The sequence below is a fragment of the Petromyzon marinus genome, chromosome 28 (assembly GCF_048934315.1).
Source record: "Petromyzon marinus isolate PM22_M1 ecotype Great Lakes invasive population chromosome 28, UKy_Petmar_22M1.pri1.0, whole genome shotgun sequence".
Taxonomy (NCBI): domain Eukaryota; kingdom Metazoa; phylum Chordata; class Hyperoartia; order Petromyzontiformes; family Petromyzontidae; genus Petromyzon; species Petromyzon marinus.
In genome coordinates, this window is record NC_133694.1 from 10,574,744 (window position 1) to 10,592,454 (window position 17,711).

The window sequence follows — 17,711 nt, forward strand, 5'->3', positions numbered from 1 at the left end:
CTTTGTCCCTGAAACAATAGCTCGTAGGTTGCCTGGTGTCACAGGCAAGAGCCATCCACAAATAACGCAATGCCTTGCTTACAACAAATGTGCTGGAAAACAATTGCTCAGTCAGACATTTGGTTGATGGACTTAAATGTCATATTAGACACCCATTAATGTAAAACTAATAAAGTGATAAAAAAAAATCAATGTGAGAAATAATAATCATGAATTTTGTTTTACTTTTTCCTTGCAGCCAATATTTCTTGTCAGGCAGATGTATGCAATGCAACTGGCACCTGTTACATAGACAGCACGAATTCCAAAGCCTGTGCCTGTAATAATGGGTATGTATCATTCATTGTGCCTGGACAATTAGCAGACCTCACAGATCACCGTGACATTGTTTGAGCCTTACTGTTTTTATTTTGATGATCTATTAAACATTTCCTACTTCGAACTGTGCTTTAGGATGCACAGGCCTTTGAAGCATTATCCCTAATGTACTCTATTTTTAATCATTTATGTCAACGTGCTCTGTATTTTATCAGCTAATTTATTTTTTAAGCTCATTCATTTAAATTGTGCTTCTATTTTTGACTAACTTGAAAGAGTATCACGTTTTTTTTTACTTTTTCCACTTTTATTAGTTATTTTACTTCATCATTGCATTGCTTTTCTATTTTTGAACTTGTATTATGTTCGTGATGTTGTACATTGTATTGTCCACTTCTCCCTCTTTTAAATGACGGCACGGTAGTGTTTAAATAATGAGAAATAGCTGTTTTGAACACGATATTTATTTTCATTCCAGATATATTCTAAACGGCACGAGCATAACGGATTGCATCAATGTTAACGAGTGCAGCATATCCGTGGCCAACAGACAGACGCCTTGCGACTCCAATTACGGGACGTGCAGTGACACAATCGGCAGCTTCACGTGTGGCTGTGTGTCTGGGTACACGATCGGTAGCGACGACCGGACCTGCAATGATGTGAACGAGTGTGAGATCGGAATCTACAACTGCACTGAACATTCTACGTGTTATAACTCTAAAGGAAGTTATTACTGCATCTGCAATAGTGGATATAACAGTAAGTTTGCACAATAGGGGGGCACAGGTGGTGCATCTGCCAGTCATCTCAGTCATTCAACCCATGGCACCTGGATCTGTCCGGTGACCTCCTGTACTTAGCCTGGCACAGAAAACAACCCATGGCACCTGGGTCTGTCCCGTGACCTGTCAACAAGCCTTCCGACACTTCATGTGGCCTCAAAGTGCATCTGGCCTGGCACAGGCACCGTGGTGACGTCACAGTCACTTAGTGGCCAATGGCGGGTCTGTAAATGTTTGGTGGAAAGTCCTATAGTACCTGCATAAATGAAAACCTTTGCGATAGTCATATGTTGTTTGAATTATACGGTGGTGTACATGTCAATTTACATTAAGCTTTAATTGTAAATTGTCTTCTGAAAAAAAGTACTTTATTGGATCTCTGGTAATAGTGTGTGCTATGCAATCGAGAGATGAATTCGAATATAAGCTGTGATGTCCACTTTTTCGCAGCGTTGTCGTATGCTATGACAAAGAGTGTGTTTGGAAGGGGGAAAGGGAAATGATAAACATGAGTTGGTAAAATTTTCACGGCCAACGCTTTTTTTCAGTGAGTCAATGCACAGGTATGAACGAGTGCAAATTGGCCGGTGGTGCTGCATGTGCGGCAGGGTCTGCGTGCCGTAACCCGTCCGGCTCATTCAATTGCCCGTTGTCTTGCGGGATATATGCTCGTGGAAAACATTTTCCAGGATGTGGATGAGTGCTTGAGCCTGCAGCACAACTGCAGTGCCAATTCAAATTGTATAAACATCCAAGGATCCTACCGACGCCAATGCGATGATGGATTTCAAACGATGTCCAACTGTGTTGCTCACCCTCCTGTGTCTGTTATAAAATTGATATTCAAGTTTATGCAGACAATAAACCAGGATATTCTCATTTGCAAGCGTGAACTAGGGCATTAGTCCGCCAGTAGGGGGGCAATGACTGCGAATCCCAGTTAAGTAATTTTTCGTGGATTTTTGGTATTTTTGGCAAATTTGCACCCTGATGCTGACGCACAATGTCCCACCCTCACGAACGATGTCAGGCGAATCTTTATGTTTACCGTGAAGCAGACGGCGCCTAGCACAATCATGTAATGGCACAGCAGCAACGATATTTGGAGCAGCCGCTGGATTCAAACCGCGAGTCTGTAGCAAACGGAAGGATCCGTTAATGCCAGGTCACGTTTCACTCTGGTGCATCTGTGCATAACATTTACGATGCAGAATTCGCACTCGAATCCTCTTTAATTTGTGGCACGTGCAATGGTTTGCGGAATTACAAGTGTGAGAACAATAATTTCAGATTGTAAGAAGCTGGTTCAAACGTCATAGACTGCACTCGAGTTATTTCCACGTTATCGGCCGTCATACTTGTGTTTTAGACTGGTGCTGACCGAGCATCGCGTGAGTAATGAAATGTGTCTGTGTCAACAGGTAATGGGGCACTATGCGTGGACATTGATGAATGTGGGACAAATACAGCCGACTGTGGATCTGGAACCAGTTGTGAAAACACAGTCGGGTCATACAACTGCTCATGCATTCAAGGATATCAGCGCACCACAAGTAAACGTCTCATTTAATATTCCACCTATTAAAACTTGAATGTGCAATTCTGTGCATTTGTGTCATTATTTTAATAAGGAACCAAGTGTATGCATGTTCATTATTTATATACAGAGATTTAAAAAATTGCGTCTTAATTACCTCTTTTAGGAAGGTCTTGTATTAATACGTTTGGCCACTTTAATTTAAGTAACTATTTTGTGGGGTCCTCTGGTGGCTGATGCAAAAATATGGTTCCTGTTGTTGACTCTGACCTGTCTCCTATCTCCAAGACGTGCACCTTTCTGGATACAACCTCCCAGCTCTTCATCCGTTTCCTCATTCCCGCTTCTGCCCCTTTTCGCTAAGACACTTCTGCAGCTCCCCTTTCGTTTTCCCCGATATCGCGGCCGGGGATTACAGCAAAATGTCCCGCTTGTACTTGTAAACCTCGATATTGCTGAACTTCCACGAATATTTATCATATTTGTTATTGAAAAAAAACCTCAATAAAAAGGGGGGGGGCTATTTGAATTGAATAGCTGGAGTAAATCCAAGCATTGGGAGGCTGGTTGTGACGGGCCACTTCACCACTCAGAGGATTTGGGAATCTCATAGCACATGATGAAATTAGCGCGATTCACCAACTCGACCTACAAAATGGCCTGACATAACCCACCATACAAGGCTTTAAATAAATTCCATATAGATAAAACAATCTTTATCATGAGTGTTTATAAAACTCTAATGTCATGTTTTTGTCCCCTCCTATGACAGATGATACACATGCAAGTTGTACAAGTAAGTCCACACATTATTTACATACCTTTTGTCCATCCACTGCAATATGCAGACTCCTACCCACTACTACCATACCCTTGTTGGGCATGGCTGTTGTTAACCATGCTTAACCATGCTTGTCCGAGCGGGCGGGTAATGGGGGTCACCCAGAACCTGTGTTGCGTATATCACTCTCCGCTAATCATCGCCGTGGACAATGCAGTACGTTTTGAGTTTATTTGATTTGTTACACGGATGATGATCCCAGTTATCTGCCTATTTTTTTATTGTAGTACAGCTATCCTTGATCAAAAGCGTTGTCTGAATATAAAATAAGATAAGACTTTACGGGATATCCGTAGTGCCGTGAGTACAACAACAACAAAATAAAAAGGCATCAACATTGCAGAGAATTAGTACAGGGTCCTTAACCACTACACCACCACTCCACCCCCAGTCCGTATTTACACGAATTGTTAACACAGTTCATTTAACCGTGCACATTTTGATATAATATACTGATATTTATGTTTGTGTTCTAAGGTTTTGGGGAGAATAATGATAGTTATCTATAATCAGTCGTATGAAAAACTGGGAACCCATATTTGAAAGTTTAGTAACAACATTAAATTTTAGTGGCAAAATTGGAAGGTGTCTTGCTTTAGTAAATGCATTTGTGGATGTTTTTGGATATCAGCTTTCAGGCTGTCAAGATTAATAAAAGGGCACCACAGGGAGACATGTTAACGACCTCGTCTGGTATATGGGAGGTCGTGGGTTCGATCCTGACCCTGGCACTGCATATTTGGAGTTTGCATGTTCTCCCCGTGATCGCGTGGATTTTTCTCTGGGTCCACTGGGTTTTCCCTCCACATTTAGAAACATGCTATAAATGTCCACATGATATGCTACGTCATTGAGCTATCATTTGTGGCCAGGTTGCTTCTGAAAAAGAGCTACGTAGCTCAGTGGGCCTTACCTGGTATTTTTTTTTGTAAAATTAAATGTAGAATCTATATGTCCAATACAAGTAATGTAATACTCCCAGTGACTTTGTTTATGAGGTATGAAATATCATGTAATCTAAGAGGCATTTTTGCCAACATTTGCACGGCAATGCCTAAAAGCTAACTGGTCTTTGGATGAAACAATTACATTTTAAAATGTAAAACAAACACGTTTTAATTAGTGTACGTGCATAATATACAGTATTTCTATTACGTGATTAATTTAATGCATTAGAGGATATTTATAAAAAAAATGTATGTTCGTGAAATTTGGTTGAATATGTCGCCAGTTCCTTTGATTTGTTTTTGTTTTCTTTTTTTTTCTTTTCATATCTTTTCTATTGTTGTATTATACGATGAAATACGAACTGATGTACAACACATTTTGTGCTAGCAATTGTATAGCATTTTTTCTAAACAACTGCACCTTAATATTCCAGAAAAAAAGGACACTATTCAATGGAGTATAATTCGCATTCTTCAAATTGAGATGCAATAACAATTTTACTTATATATTATTGTGTATGTTTATTGAAGACAAATAGCTTTTCCCAAATGAGTTTTGCAGAGTAAAAAATATATATAACAAGATGCCGAATAAAAAAACTAAAGAATAAAAGATTATAATCTTGTGTCGCATAAAGCAATGCCATCACATGTAGGTTCTCTCAGTAATTCATACATCCAATTTGTATTGCATCCTGTTATGCTTATTTGAAAAAGGCCATGTGCCTCAGTCGTAGAACAAGCAGCTCAACAATCGGAAGGTTGCGAGGTAAAATCCTGAATGTGGTTGTCTCAACCCGTCATTCCTCTGGGGTGGGTAAAACGAGTACCAATTTTTTGGGGGAAATCAACAATAGGTGTCCTATTAAGAAAGTTTACACGACTGGCTCAGAACTGCAGAACTGTAAAGCAATGAGCACTACCTCACTAAGAATTTGAGCGAGAAGTCACTTTGACTTTGACCTTTAACAAAAGTTGGCAAATTGAATTATGTGTTGAATAATCATTTTTGGTAATATTAATCCAACAGTCCAAACGACTACACCGCCTCAAACAACAGGAATTACCAATACAACACAAGCCTCACCCTCTGCAGGAGTTTATTTTACAACCAATACGTCAAGCTCAACAAGAGCACCATTAACAGAAATTTCTCCAGACGGAGTTAATTCTACGATTGTCTCAAGCCCAGCAACAGCATCACCAATCACAGCTCCTACAGACAAAGTTAATTCTACGATTCTCTCAAGCCCAGCAACAGCATCACAAATCGCAGTTTCGACGGACAGAGTTAATTCTACGATTGTCTCAAGCCCAGCAACAGCATCACCAACAGCAACTTCTACAATCGGTGCTAATTCTACGATTGTCTCAAGCCCAGCATCAGCAACAGCCACTTCTATGGTCGGAGCTAATTCTACGATTGTCTCAAGCCCAACAACAGCCTCACCAACAGCAACTTCTACAATCGGTGCTAATTCTACGATTGTCTCAAGCCCAGCATCAGTAACAGCAACTTCTATGGTCGGAGCTAATTCTACGATTGTCTCAAGCCCAGCAACAGCCTCACCAACAGCAACTTCTACGGTCAGAGCTAATTCTACGATTGTCTCAAGCCCAGCAACAGCATCAGCAACAGCAACTTCTACGGTCGGTGCTAATTCTACGATTGTCTCAAGCCCAGCATCAGCAACAGCAACTTCTATGGTCGGAGTTAATTCTACGATTGTCTCAAGCCCAACAACAGCCTCGCCAACAGCAACTTCTACGGTCAGAGTTAATTCTACAACAAATGCTTCGACCACAGCAACATCTCCAGTTTCCCCCATTATAGGGCAAACTTCAACAACCGTTTCCTCTACAACAGGAAATTCCTCTAGTCCAATAACTGCAACATCGACAAGCAGGACAAATGCGACAGCTAATACTCTCAGTTCCATGTCAGCCACAACCGTAGTGCCAACTTCAACTGAAAACCTGACTTCGACTGTTCCACCTACTTCACAGTCAACCGTGACGGTGACTCAGAACACAACGGGCACTTCAGCTACATCAAGTGCAACCGCGTCTTCGACTGTTATAGTTCCGCCATCCACATCTTCAACCGCGACATCGACGTCAGTCGGGACGACGACCACGTCGCAGCCATCCACAACCACCCCGTCTGCCACGCTTATAGGTGAGGTCACGTCGTGGTAAGCTAGGTACATTGTGACGCGTTGTAAGCGAGCAAGATGCGTTTGCTGGCTGAATGTATGGCTATGGTGTAAGTGCGGTTTTGCGATGTCTTATTTTGGTTTAACACGTCGGCTTTCATGATAAATGTGTTGGTTTATTTGGGTTAAATTGTGTAAATATAAATGTTTTGTTAAGCCTGCCACCACCCGACACAGCCAATTAGTGAGGTTTGTCACGTGATTGGCACATAATTGGCATTTGTTTTACGTGACAAACCTTATTAATTGGCTGTGTTGGGTGATGGCGGATATAACGACATATTTATATTTCTGCGATCTAACCCAAAAAGACATGTGTTATCGAAGTCTTATTTTAATAATGCCATTCACTTCCTACAAATTAAATTAATGGGAATGCTGAAATGTATTCACAAAATACATCTCTGGTGGGAAAGGTAACCCCAGGCAGCATGTTCACATTGATTCAACACTGAAAACGTGTGAACAATGTCATTCAGTAAGCTTCTTGGTTGTTGATTAAGATGTTTAATCAAAGTTGAGCAGCCTCTCATACAATTAACCTTGCATCAAACTTTTTTTTGCCAACTGCATAACTCAAGATTACAATTTTTAAAAAAACATTATTTAGCATATTACGTTTAGATATATTGTTAGAGTATAATAGACGCGTGTATATTGGTTGATTAATGTTTGGATGTGTGTGTCTTCTTTCATAGATTACAGACTTTTTGCATATGGCACAAATGTAAACGATATCATTCTGCAGTTCCAAATTAGAGACTTTGTGTCTCCGTACTTCATGCCACCCTATGATTTTCCTTTTGGTTCCAAGTTCTTCCAGAAACTATATGTAAGTACCGGAGTGGCTGTGCTCAGTGTAAAATATATCGTGCAAGAAAATATATTTTTAAAATTCTCATTGAAGTTAGATGGTTAATCTACTATACTATGTGTGAAAGTCATATTTCAATAGATTTCATATAGATTATAATTGTTTTTAGTGAGATTGTAACAATTACATTTTTATTGTACCGTTGTGTACATTTAATATTTGGTAAATGGTGCTCCTGACACAGTCATGGATATATCATATTTATATTGTGAGAATAAGTGTCTATATAACAATATCTGCCGATGCTGCACTAAGTAATGCCCTGGAGATGGCACTCCTTCATATAGCCTCGAAGGAAGGATACGCCGAAGGAAACCTGACTACATTTTGAACTCACATTCCCTTGCAAATACAGTTGTGTTAAAATTAGAATCTCTGCGAGAATACGTACGTATAAGCTGACTTACACCAATGTCATCACATGCTTCATATGCATACCTGTCAAGCCCTTATCAGTGCCTACCTTATTACAGACCAATTCAGACCTTATTGGACACCCCCATGCCCTTATAAATTTCAACGTTCATCCTACAAAGTCCCATCACAAAGGAGAAACACAAATTTATTTGTTTTCCCCGTAATGAAACGGCTGTACGCTGTATGGACCTGAAAACTCAATTTCCCTGTACAAGAACACAGGGTAATCCTATGGGTTGACAGGTATGCATATGTTGCTTTGTAATAATCTGCTATTCCTTTGTTCCAGTTTTCAGACAATGGGGTGATCGTATTCCAGCAAAGTGAAGAGACGAATAAGTTTCCCTATCCAAACCCCTTCTCCGGTGGATTTCCAAGTTCATTCTCAGTCGCAATGATTGCTGTCTTCTGGGATGATTCTGACTTCTCGTCGAATGTCGGCAAGATCTATTATCAGGTTTGCCATGACGACTGCACTCCGCTTAATTCACGAATTACACATTTTCAATACAGATTGCATTGGTCGTGTGATGTGTTTTTTTGATCGTGTCCCTTGTTTCTAGCAGTTGCATACATAGGTTATCATGCAGCATCATCATGGGAATTTTATCTGCAGTATCGATCTAACGATATATTGCTTTTATATTTCTAAGCACACATTAATGCAGGGAAAAATGTTTTTGTTCTTTGAGACAATGAGTAATTTCCTTTTTATTGTAGTAAAAAAAAAGTTACAGTTATTCCCTGCGCAGATGAGCATTGAGGCAGTGCTCATCTCCCGTTTACGGCCCTGAGCCGGTGGAGGAAAGTTCCACATTTCTATGGTAGTGCGAGTCTATCCAAAGGATAATTGCTGCTGACTTCGCCACAAAGTGGTAACTCATTTTGTTGGCTCCAGAGGCTTTGGTGGGCGGAGTCAACGCACCAACCAGGATTTGAACTTGTAACCTTTCGATTGAGAGCTGGCCCACCTGGCTGGATTATCTCTATTGGAAAAAAAATATATAATTCAAAGTCTAATACAGTCATACAAGTTAACTCAACCCCGCTCTTTTTGTTGAATGCAGGAGTATGATTTTACAGGCGGCAAAGTCCAAACTTCGCACGCATTGGAACTTCGGCAGATAGTGCAGGCGCAGATCAGAGCCAACTTCACGCAAACGGAAGTGCAGACCTACACGCCCGTATGGATGCTGAAGATCACGTGGGAAAACGCCCCAGCCGTGCCAGCCAACAGCAACTTGAAATACGTAAGGATGTGATTTATAGCATTCATCAGATGTAAATGCACATTTAGATTAACCCACCCCTGGCCGTCAAGTCCGAACGCTCACTATTGCCGTCATATAGCCCTAATGCTCACCATTGGCATCATCTAGGCCAAGCGCTCACTATTGGCATCAAATAGCCCTCTTTGTAAAGGTAATCTCGGGCGTACCTTAAAGAATTGCACTTACATTACAGTGCACGTACGAGAAACGACTTACTCTTTTTGAATGGCAAGGGCCGTTCCCTCTTTGCGTTTGACCAGCCGTCACAGAGCAGGGGCCCTTGATACGCTGCACGTGAGCCGGCTCCCTACGATTGACTGCCCTGCCACTCATTGCTCGATTGGTGTGAGACGTTTGTGTTCCATTTATCGATGGAGTTGAACTGGTGAAAACCCGGGAAAAAGTTGGACTGGGTAAAACGCAAGGAAATTGAACCGGTAAAACAGAGTCGGTTAGAGATCCGTTGGGGGTTACTTATTTGGAATTGATTTGAAGGAGGGGGGCCCTGTTTAGAATTTCTCGAAAAGAGCAGTAAAAAGTATAAAATGGGGCATGAAGAGAACTCTGATCGCCTTTCAGATAGAGCTTCCTTTGAGTGAGCGTCATTGTGCGGCTGACTTACTAAAGAGCCCTACCTAAAGCGCAACTAGTTGTGGACTGCTTCTCATATTGATGGTAACATTTAGTGTGATGGTGGTGATGATGATGCGTATTTACGCTTCTTTGCTTTAACCACTGGGTGTGTGTCTTTCTTTTTTGTTTCAGACAAACACATTCCAGGCTGTGATTAGCACCGATGGCGTCTACTCATTCTGCCTGATCATGTTTAAGGATGGGGGCATGCAATGGAGGACGGAGGCTAGGGACAAGCTGGCAAACAACGCTTTGATAGGATTCAACAGGTGGGTGATCGAAGTCAACTTCGGGCCTCCTTTGATTAAACATTCCGCTAAGATTTTATCGAAAAGAAGCATATCAATTCGAGCACAACCTAAAATTTTATTCGTCAAACATTCTAAAGCAGTGCTTCTCAACCTTTACTACAGCCTTACATCCCTTTTATTATCAAGCGTAAACAAAATGATAGTGAGTAAATACACGGGGGGTTTGATGAAACAAAATAGTTGCACTTACATGCCCGTGCTTAATTTGTGTTTCGATTATTTACTTTCTAAAAAAATCTGGCCATGTCTCGCACCCCCAGAAGGGGCACCTCGCACCCCCAGCAGGCATGTGTGCACTCCAGGTTAAGAACCACTGCTCTAAAGTAAATACATAAAAAAAACATTCTCTAAAGTCGGCAAGGCAGCGTCGTCACCATCATTAGTCACATTTAATCCCCGGGGTAGCAGAGGTGTTCTTAATAAACAATGGTTTAACTTACTTCACTAATTTCTGTGAAGTGGAACACAACAGCCATGGAGTGGCCTAGCGGTAGCCAATGCAGTACAGCATTTAAGTTTTATCCTAGGAGTATTTAAAGCGCAATAAGGCTACACACTATAACATTTACCATTTAAATTTCGATTTAAAGCTTTCGTGACTGCAATGATTCATCTTCTTTGGTTCTTTCGGTAAAGTCACGTAGAATGAGAATAAAATAATAAATTGATAAAATAAAATAACACAATAATATTCTCACGACGTTTCGGCCACAACACAAGCGGCCTTGTGTTGTGGCCGAAACGTCGTGAGAATATTATTGTGTTATTTTATTTTATCAATTTATTATTTTATTCTCATTCTACGTGACTTTACCGAAAGAACCAAAGAAGATTTACCATCTACTTTGGTTTTCCACTTGTGGAAATAGAATGTGCTTGTATTTGATTCTAAAATGCCACGTTTTTATCATCTTTGTCAAGTGGAACATCTGCCGCATACATCGACCCAGTGTCATTGAATGCAACAACCAAGTACCGTCCCGACCAGGTCAAAGGATTGCATACTGGTAATCATGCATAATGTGGTGTATATATGTCTACATATTGTTTATTATCAGCCTACTACTGGATGTCCTCACAAAGCTGTTGCCCACTGATATAGCAACCCACCTCAGCGCCTAGCAAGCCAACTGCATTCATCGCTCCATCTCGCCGGTGGACGTCCTCTCGGGAACATTCCCTCCCCCTGGCTGCCACTTTTATTTTTATTACCCTTCAGGCAAATCACTTGTATGGACACTGGAGTAAAATTTGATCGCCTTCAACTTGTATATGTTTTCGAATCCAAGTGCTCTTCTACGTCTCTCTATGCAATTCCGAGCATGCACCACCACCTCTACACACTTCCTTTGTAAACTTTTCAGTTTTTAATATAGTTTTCATTTGTACACGTCCACGTGTCTGATCCCTACACCGTAGCAATGCTTACAAAAACATACTTCCGAGAGCAAACGTTCATGCGGAAAGCATTACGGAATCCACGGTGATGAATTAATTTTCCCACTTGGCTCACTTTTAAACCTAACATGTTCACACTTTAATCATTGTAGGGAGCATAATAATTTGGTGGGAGGGTCGGTAGGTGGGCGGGGAGGGTAGGTAAGTGGGGGTGTAGGTGGAAGGGGGGTAGGTGGGTAGGTAGGTGGGTGGGGGGTGAGTAGGTGGGGGGGGTAAGTGGGTTGGTGAGGGAGCTGAGTAGGGGGGTAGGTGGGTGGGTGGGGAGTAGGTTGGTGGGGGGCCTGGGTGGGGGGAGGTGGATGGAGGGTGGGTAGGTAGGTGGGTGGGGGGGTAAGTGGGTGAGGGGGCTGAGTGGGGGGGTAGGTGGGAGGCAGGTGGGTGGTGGGGGTGTGTAGGTGGGTGGGTGGAGAGGTGGGTGGGCTGAACCTTCAGCAGAGGAGCTCAGCCGCCTCTAAATCCCTCCTGCCCCACCGGCTCTCACGACGCTTCAGGTTTGATGCAGAGAATACGACTTCTAAATAAAACATTTGTACACATATGGTCGTTATTTTGTATAATAATGATGATGATATCTTAATACCGTATATCTTTTTAACCCTTTTATGGAAATGAAGAGTTAAACAATATCACATTCACACAATGCTAACAGAGTAATGATTTTGTTTTGTTCAGGCCTAAATGGAAGATTCGCCTACATGCTGACAGACAACGTGCCAAATAGAAAAAATACAAAGCGTCAGTGTCTGAATTGGTATTCGAACGATACAGCTCATCCGTCCATCAACCCCATCAAGAGCTGTCCCTGTTCCTTTTGGCAAGGAATGTTTGACATGTCCTACGTGGATGGAAACCTCATCACTACTTACGGCTACCAGCTTCCATATGTCCCAGGTAAATGTTTATCGAATATTTACTTGCATTGCATTGGTCGAAATGGAATATGGAAAATCCTGGTATGAAAACATATTCCTCCTGTAGCCCATGTCATCAGTTGTGAGCTCTCAAAAAGAAAGAAGACGAGTGAGTGTTTGCTTTAGGTTTAAAAAAAAAAGTTCGAAACAGTGCCTGGTGTGCACCCCTGTTTTGTTCTGAGAAGTGTCGGTGTGGCATATCGCCGTATACTGGCCAGTTTCCATCACTGCGATCATGTGTTGTGATGTAACATTGTATTGTAAAGCAATGTAACTATCGCTCACGTCATGCTGGAAGACAAATTTACATATTTATTCCCGCTCACAAAATGTCCCCCAAAATGCAACCACTGTTTGTTTTATTGAATACATTTAGCAGGACAAAATATGAGAACTACAAATTGCGTTCATATTTAAAGGCTTTTATTTATGTATATAAAATTCTGATAACTATTTGCCTTTCTCCTTTACTCCTTCAACACGTGCTATCGTTCCTTCTTGGGGCAAAATAAAACCCCGCTCTCCATTGTATATGTGTTTAAGGCACATTGTGTGTCATCCGTAAATGTTTTTTTTTCCTTTACCCTCTTGTGCTAAGACCAAAGTTGATCATTTAGTTTTTTTTTCCCAGGTGCATTTTGGAGTCTTCAAAACTTCTGGACAGATGCCAGTGGTGGAGGGGTGAGATGCCACTACAACCGGTGGGGCGCCCTGGTGTCCGGGTGGTATGAGCGCTACCTCCCCACCCCCTGGACGAATCCGTCAAGAGTAACGAATCAGCAGTACCTGAGTAAGCCCCTAAGTTTAAATAGTTTAACCTGGCCAACTCAAGAGGTCAAAGGTGCAGCCGGGGCAATTCGCTTGCTCACGCCACTGCTGGCAGAAGGGCCTCCCACAAGAGGGAGTTCTGGAGAGTCCCTCTGAGAGGGTAATTGGCCTATTCTTCCATGCTGGTTTTGGAAGAGGTGGGATTACCCACACGTTATCCCACCACACATGACCTGAGAGGTTAGCTACGTCGCCTGGTATACAGAAGGTCGTGGGTTTGATCCCGACTCCGACGCCTGTATATTTGGAATTTGCATGTTATTTCCCCATGGTCGCGTGGATTTTCTCTGGTCTTTCGGTTTTTCCCTCGACATTTAGAAATATGCGTTTAGAGTATATGGCTGCTATACATTTCCATGTGATAAGCCACTTCGTTGCGCTATCATTTGTGGCCAGGTCACTTCTGAAAAATAGCTATATAGCTCAGTGCACCTTACCTGGTAAAATAGAAAAAATATTTTAGTGGTGTACTCATTTACAAGGCAGTAACGTGGCTCAGTAATAGCACATGCACCATCTTGTTTTAGAGGTTTGCGGTTTGAATCTAGCGGCTGCTCTGATTATTACTGCAGGTGGATTAACTATGAAAATACTATGCACTGACTCATTCAGTGGACTTTAAAGACCCCGTGACGTCATCTGCAGAAGTAGGCCATTGTATGCCGGCTTCATGGTCAATATATGCCAAATTTGAAGAGATAACTCGCTTGGATGTACATAGCAATCATTGCCCCCTCCAGTGAAAACTTGGCAGGACCCTCCTGAAAAAGAGACTCAGTGAGACTCTCCTGGGTAAACAAGCTAAATAACAGTAAATAGTAATACTGTTAGGTGAACCGAGGTTGGAGGAAATGTATCAACTGATATGTCGAAAGATGTATTTGAACCGGCGACGTCTGGATTGCCAACCATTAAACCATGGCAGCATAGCCTTCTTTTATGTAAATTATAATATATTTAAATTGAGTAAAATATACCTTTTACAGATGCGGAATTGTTCATTAATGTTACGTATGCGCAGTATGTTTGTTTTCGCAAAAGTTACAATTCAGCATGAGTATAGAACTTGAACGCATATGCACCAATGACTTGTGGACTTGTTGTGGATTTGTTGTGGACTTGTTGTGGACTTGTTGTGGACTTGTTGCCATAGTCATTCATTCTTTACATTACTTTTTATATGTTTTCAGCAAATGAAGTGGACCCGTACAACGCTTGCTGCAGATCTGGAGACAAGGCATTGTGCAATATGTACCAGCAGAGGCGTCCCTCTGACCGTTGTTCATACTACAGACCACCTTTCTACGGTGATTCTTCTCTGAATTTGTGTTTACTGTCGCCTATATTGTCAACAGATATCAGTATGTAGGACTTATCGATTTGATCTTCATTGTTACTCTTGACTTTTATATGGAATTCATGAAGAAGCGGTCCTGATGATGACCGCTTGCGTTGTGATCGAAAGGTCGTAGTTTTTTGTTATTTTCTTTGAACCTATCTACGTGACTTTACCGAAAGACCCAAAGAATACTATTCTTAGTTTTCATTATTTCGATACTGGCAAAAAGGTCCCATAGATATTAAACATTTTCTTTTGATTTCTTTCAGCAATTCTCATTGGCGACCCTCACATCACTACACTGGACAACGTCTCTTACACGTTTAACGGCCTTGGAGAGTACACGATCCTGGAAGTGTTTACAAACAATGTCACGAGCTTCACCATGCAGGGTCGAACTGGAATTGCAAGCGCCAATGCGAGTGCCAATGTGACCACTAAAGCCACTTCATTCATAGCCATCGTAGCACAGCAGATCGGTGATTACAAGGTACGTACCAGGTGATTGTTAAACGGTCTCGGGTGTAAATGGATGGCAGATTAATGTAGGGATTTGACTGCACGGAACACGCACTGTGCGAAGGATATGATCATATGGAAGCCAAGTTGCTATCGGTATTTTATTTTGTTATGTCACAGTTCCGTGAGCAGTGCTTAAATTCAGCCGGGACCGTAGATTGCTGTTTCGGGATTTAACTCGGCATGCCACATCCAGTGGTGTGTCTAGGATTATTACGGACAGGAGTACCTTGTACTGGTCGTGCCCCATGATGATAATCCCGACTGCACACCAGCCTTAAAGTGTTACGGAAATATGTAGTGAGGAATTAAGCCCCTGATCGCCAATGGTTTTGGGAGGTTACATTTTGATTTTTGGGAGGCTTTCATCCAGCAGTGGATTGATCATAGCTGACGGTAATTAATTAACATTGCAAGTTAAACATCACATGTCAATGTGATGTTTTGAATAATTTAGATTTGAAGCTTTCACGACTGCAGGAATCCATACTCTTTGGTTCTTTCGGTAAAGTCACGTAGGTAGAGAAAATATTCAATTAAAATAATGAATCACGACGTTTCGACCACAACACAAGCAGTCGTCATCAGGAAATATAGTGAGAGATCTGCCGCAGCAAGAGGATATATAGGTTTGAGCTGTGTGCAACCCAAGGGTAAGTGGGCGGGGCTAGAGATGGATTTGCAAGTAAATGTAGAAGATTAGCATGTCAATATCAGAGAACCGGGCACAAAAGCACCTCGAGGGCCACAGGATCTGCGGCGTTGGCAGCTGCACTGTGAGAGGAAAACGTGTTAAGGGTTATGGTCGCCGAGCCAGTGAGACATACAGCCCATGAAACAGCAAGAGCCATCGATACATCTAGGCTAAGGGAGCAAAAGGCGGCCATGTTAGTGATACCCTCGCCCGTTAATGCAAAGGCATCCAACAGGGCAATACAACTCAGAGAGTCGGAGGGTAACAGCCAAACGACAGGCAGGATGGAAACATCACAGCACACACTAACCAGGTTAGTTATGCTAATCTTCTACATTTACTTGCAATTCCATCTCTAGCCCCACCCACTTATCCTTGGGTTGCACACAGCTCAAACCTATATAACCTCTTGCTGCGGCAGATTTCTCACTATATTTCCTGATGACGACTGCTTGTGTTGCGGTCGAAACGTTGTGATTTATTATTTTGTATTTAACATTTTCTCTACCTACGTGACTTTACCGAAAGAACTGAAGAGTTTGAATAATTTTCTTAACTCTTAATTGGCCACGAATCTACGATGTTAAAGAAATATTTAGTCATGGGAACATTTTCAGAATCATTATTGAGAATTTAAATTAAACCGACAACTTATATTGCTGTATTTACATTAGGTAGATAATTTATGTACATTATCTGGGTTGCATAAATACAACATAACATAAATTGTTTGACATTGGTAGATTTGTTTTACTATAGCATTTTAAATATGTTAGGATGTGTGTAAAGCGAATTATGTGGGCTCACATTATGGTCTGGATTCTATGTTAAAATTGTGCCCACATACAGCAGATGTAAAAATATAACCTTACAAATAAATATCGTTTGGTAAATTAAGCAACTGAAATACTTTGATTGAATAATGTGCAAAATTAATTATAAAAGTGTAATTTTCCTAAAATTAAATTTTCAGAGGGATATGTTTGAGAAATCTGTATTTTTTGCAATGCTTTTCTTACCCTATAGTCCCGTGAGATTGTTAAACGTTTAAAAAAAATATATGATTTGTTCGATAGGTTGAATGGATCCTGAAGAACACCAGCATTGTAATATTAGTCAACGGTTCAGTTGTGGCTGTAAACGGTAAGACTAATTTTAATATAATGCACTTACAGTTTAGCATCTCTTTTGACAATACATTTCGATGCATGATCATAGCCAGTGATGTCTGAATATTCCCTATAAGACAAAGGATATATTGTGTCCTAAACGATTTTTATTCATGAGCACCACTGACATTTTTTTTCAACTAGGTGAAACTGAGTGGCTCAGGGTTCAGTGTAGAATGTTTTTGGTGACTCAGCCAGGTCAACAGTAACTACACAAAAACAAATCCCACCACCGCATAAACATTTTCTTTCCACTTAATCTGATCGAAGTTCAAGCTCTGGGAGTTAAAGCATAAAAAATGCATCAACTATCATTCTGCATGGGGAAAGTATCGCGCCTTCCAGTTCGTGTGGATAAAAGTAGTAACTGAAGAAAATCTCACGTGTGGATCTGTGGTGTAAACTTCCACTGGTTGTTCTCTAACCATGGGGTGATGGGACACATGACAACAGTTCTGAATGGATCACTTAACTCGTAGCACAATTGCACTGTTGGAATAATGTGAGTGGGTGGGGAGCGGGACGTGGGGGGGAGGTAGAAGTTAAAAACAAATCGAACAAACTGGCTGACGAAATATATTATTTTTAACTACAATAGTGACTGAGATGTGCAGTAGCTGTAAGTGTTTATTTTTTAAACACC

At 41.4% G+C, this 17,711-nt stretch overlaps 2 protein-coding genes across 2 annotated transcripts in view; both read left to right on the top strand.

The window, feature by feature from the left end:
• The window catches only part of LOC142929276 (uncharacterized), a 58,628-nt gene extending 42,262 nt beyond the window's left edge, over window positions 1–16,366 (top strand). The window contains exons 30-43 of the mRNA XM_076070189.1: window positions 239–329; window positions 797–1,080; window positions 2,525–2,656; window positions 3,413–3,436; window positions 5,459–6,607; window positions 7,343–7,476; window positions 8,225–8,392; window positions 9,003–9,185; window positions 9,972–10,108; window positions 11,072–11,157; window positions 12,281–12,499; window positions 13,151–13,309; window positions 14,538–14,654; window positions 14,956–16,366. Coding sequence (XP_075926304.1) covers window positions 239–329; window positions 797–1,080; window positions 2,525–2,656; window positions 3,413–3,436; window positions 5,459–6,607; window positions 7,343–7,476; window positions 8,225–8,392; window positions 9,003–9,185; window positions 9,972–10,108; window positions 11,072–11,157; window positions 12,281–12,499; window positions 13,151–13,309; window positions 14,538–14,654; window positions 14,956–15,191 — 3,119 coding nt within the window. The 3' untranslated portion in view covers window positions 15,192–16,366. The remainder of the gene's footprint in view (window positions 1–238; window positions 330–796; window positions 1,081–2,524; window positions 2,657–3,412; window positions 3,437–5,458; window positions 6,608–7,342; window positions 7,477–8,224; window positions 8,393–9,002; window positions 9,186–9,971; window positions 10,109–11,071; window positions 11,158–12,280; window positions 12,500–13,150; window positions 13,310–14,537; window positions 14,655–14,955) is intronic.
• The window catches only part of LOC116947002 (uncharacterized), a 34,609-nt gene continuing 32,807 nt past the window's right edge, over window positions 15,910–17,711 (top strand). Inside the window, exons 1-2 of the mRNA XM_032962338.2 lie at window positions 15,910–15,981; window positions 16,976–17,042. Of these exons, the coding sequence (XP_032818229.2) occupies window positions 15,910–15,981; window positions 16,976–17,042 (139 nt within the window). The remainder of the gene's footprint in view (window positions 15,982–16,975; window positions 17,043–17,711) is intronic.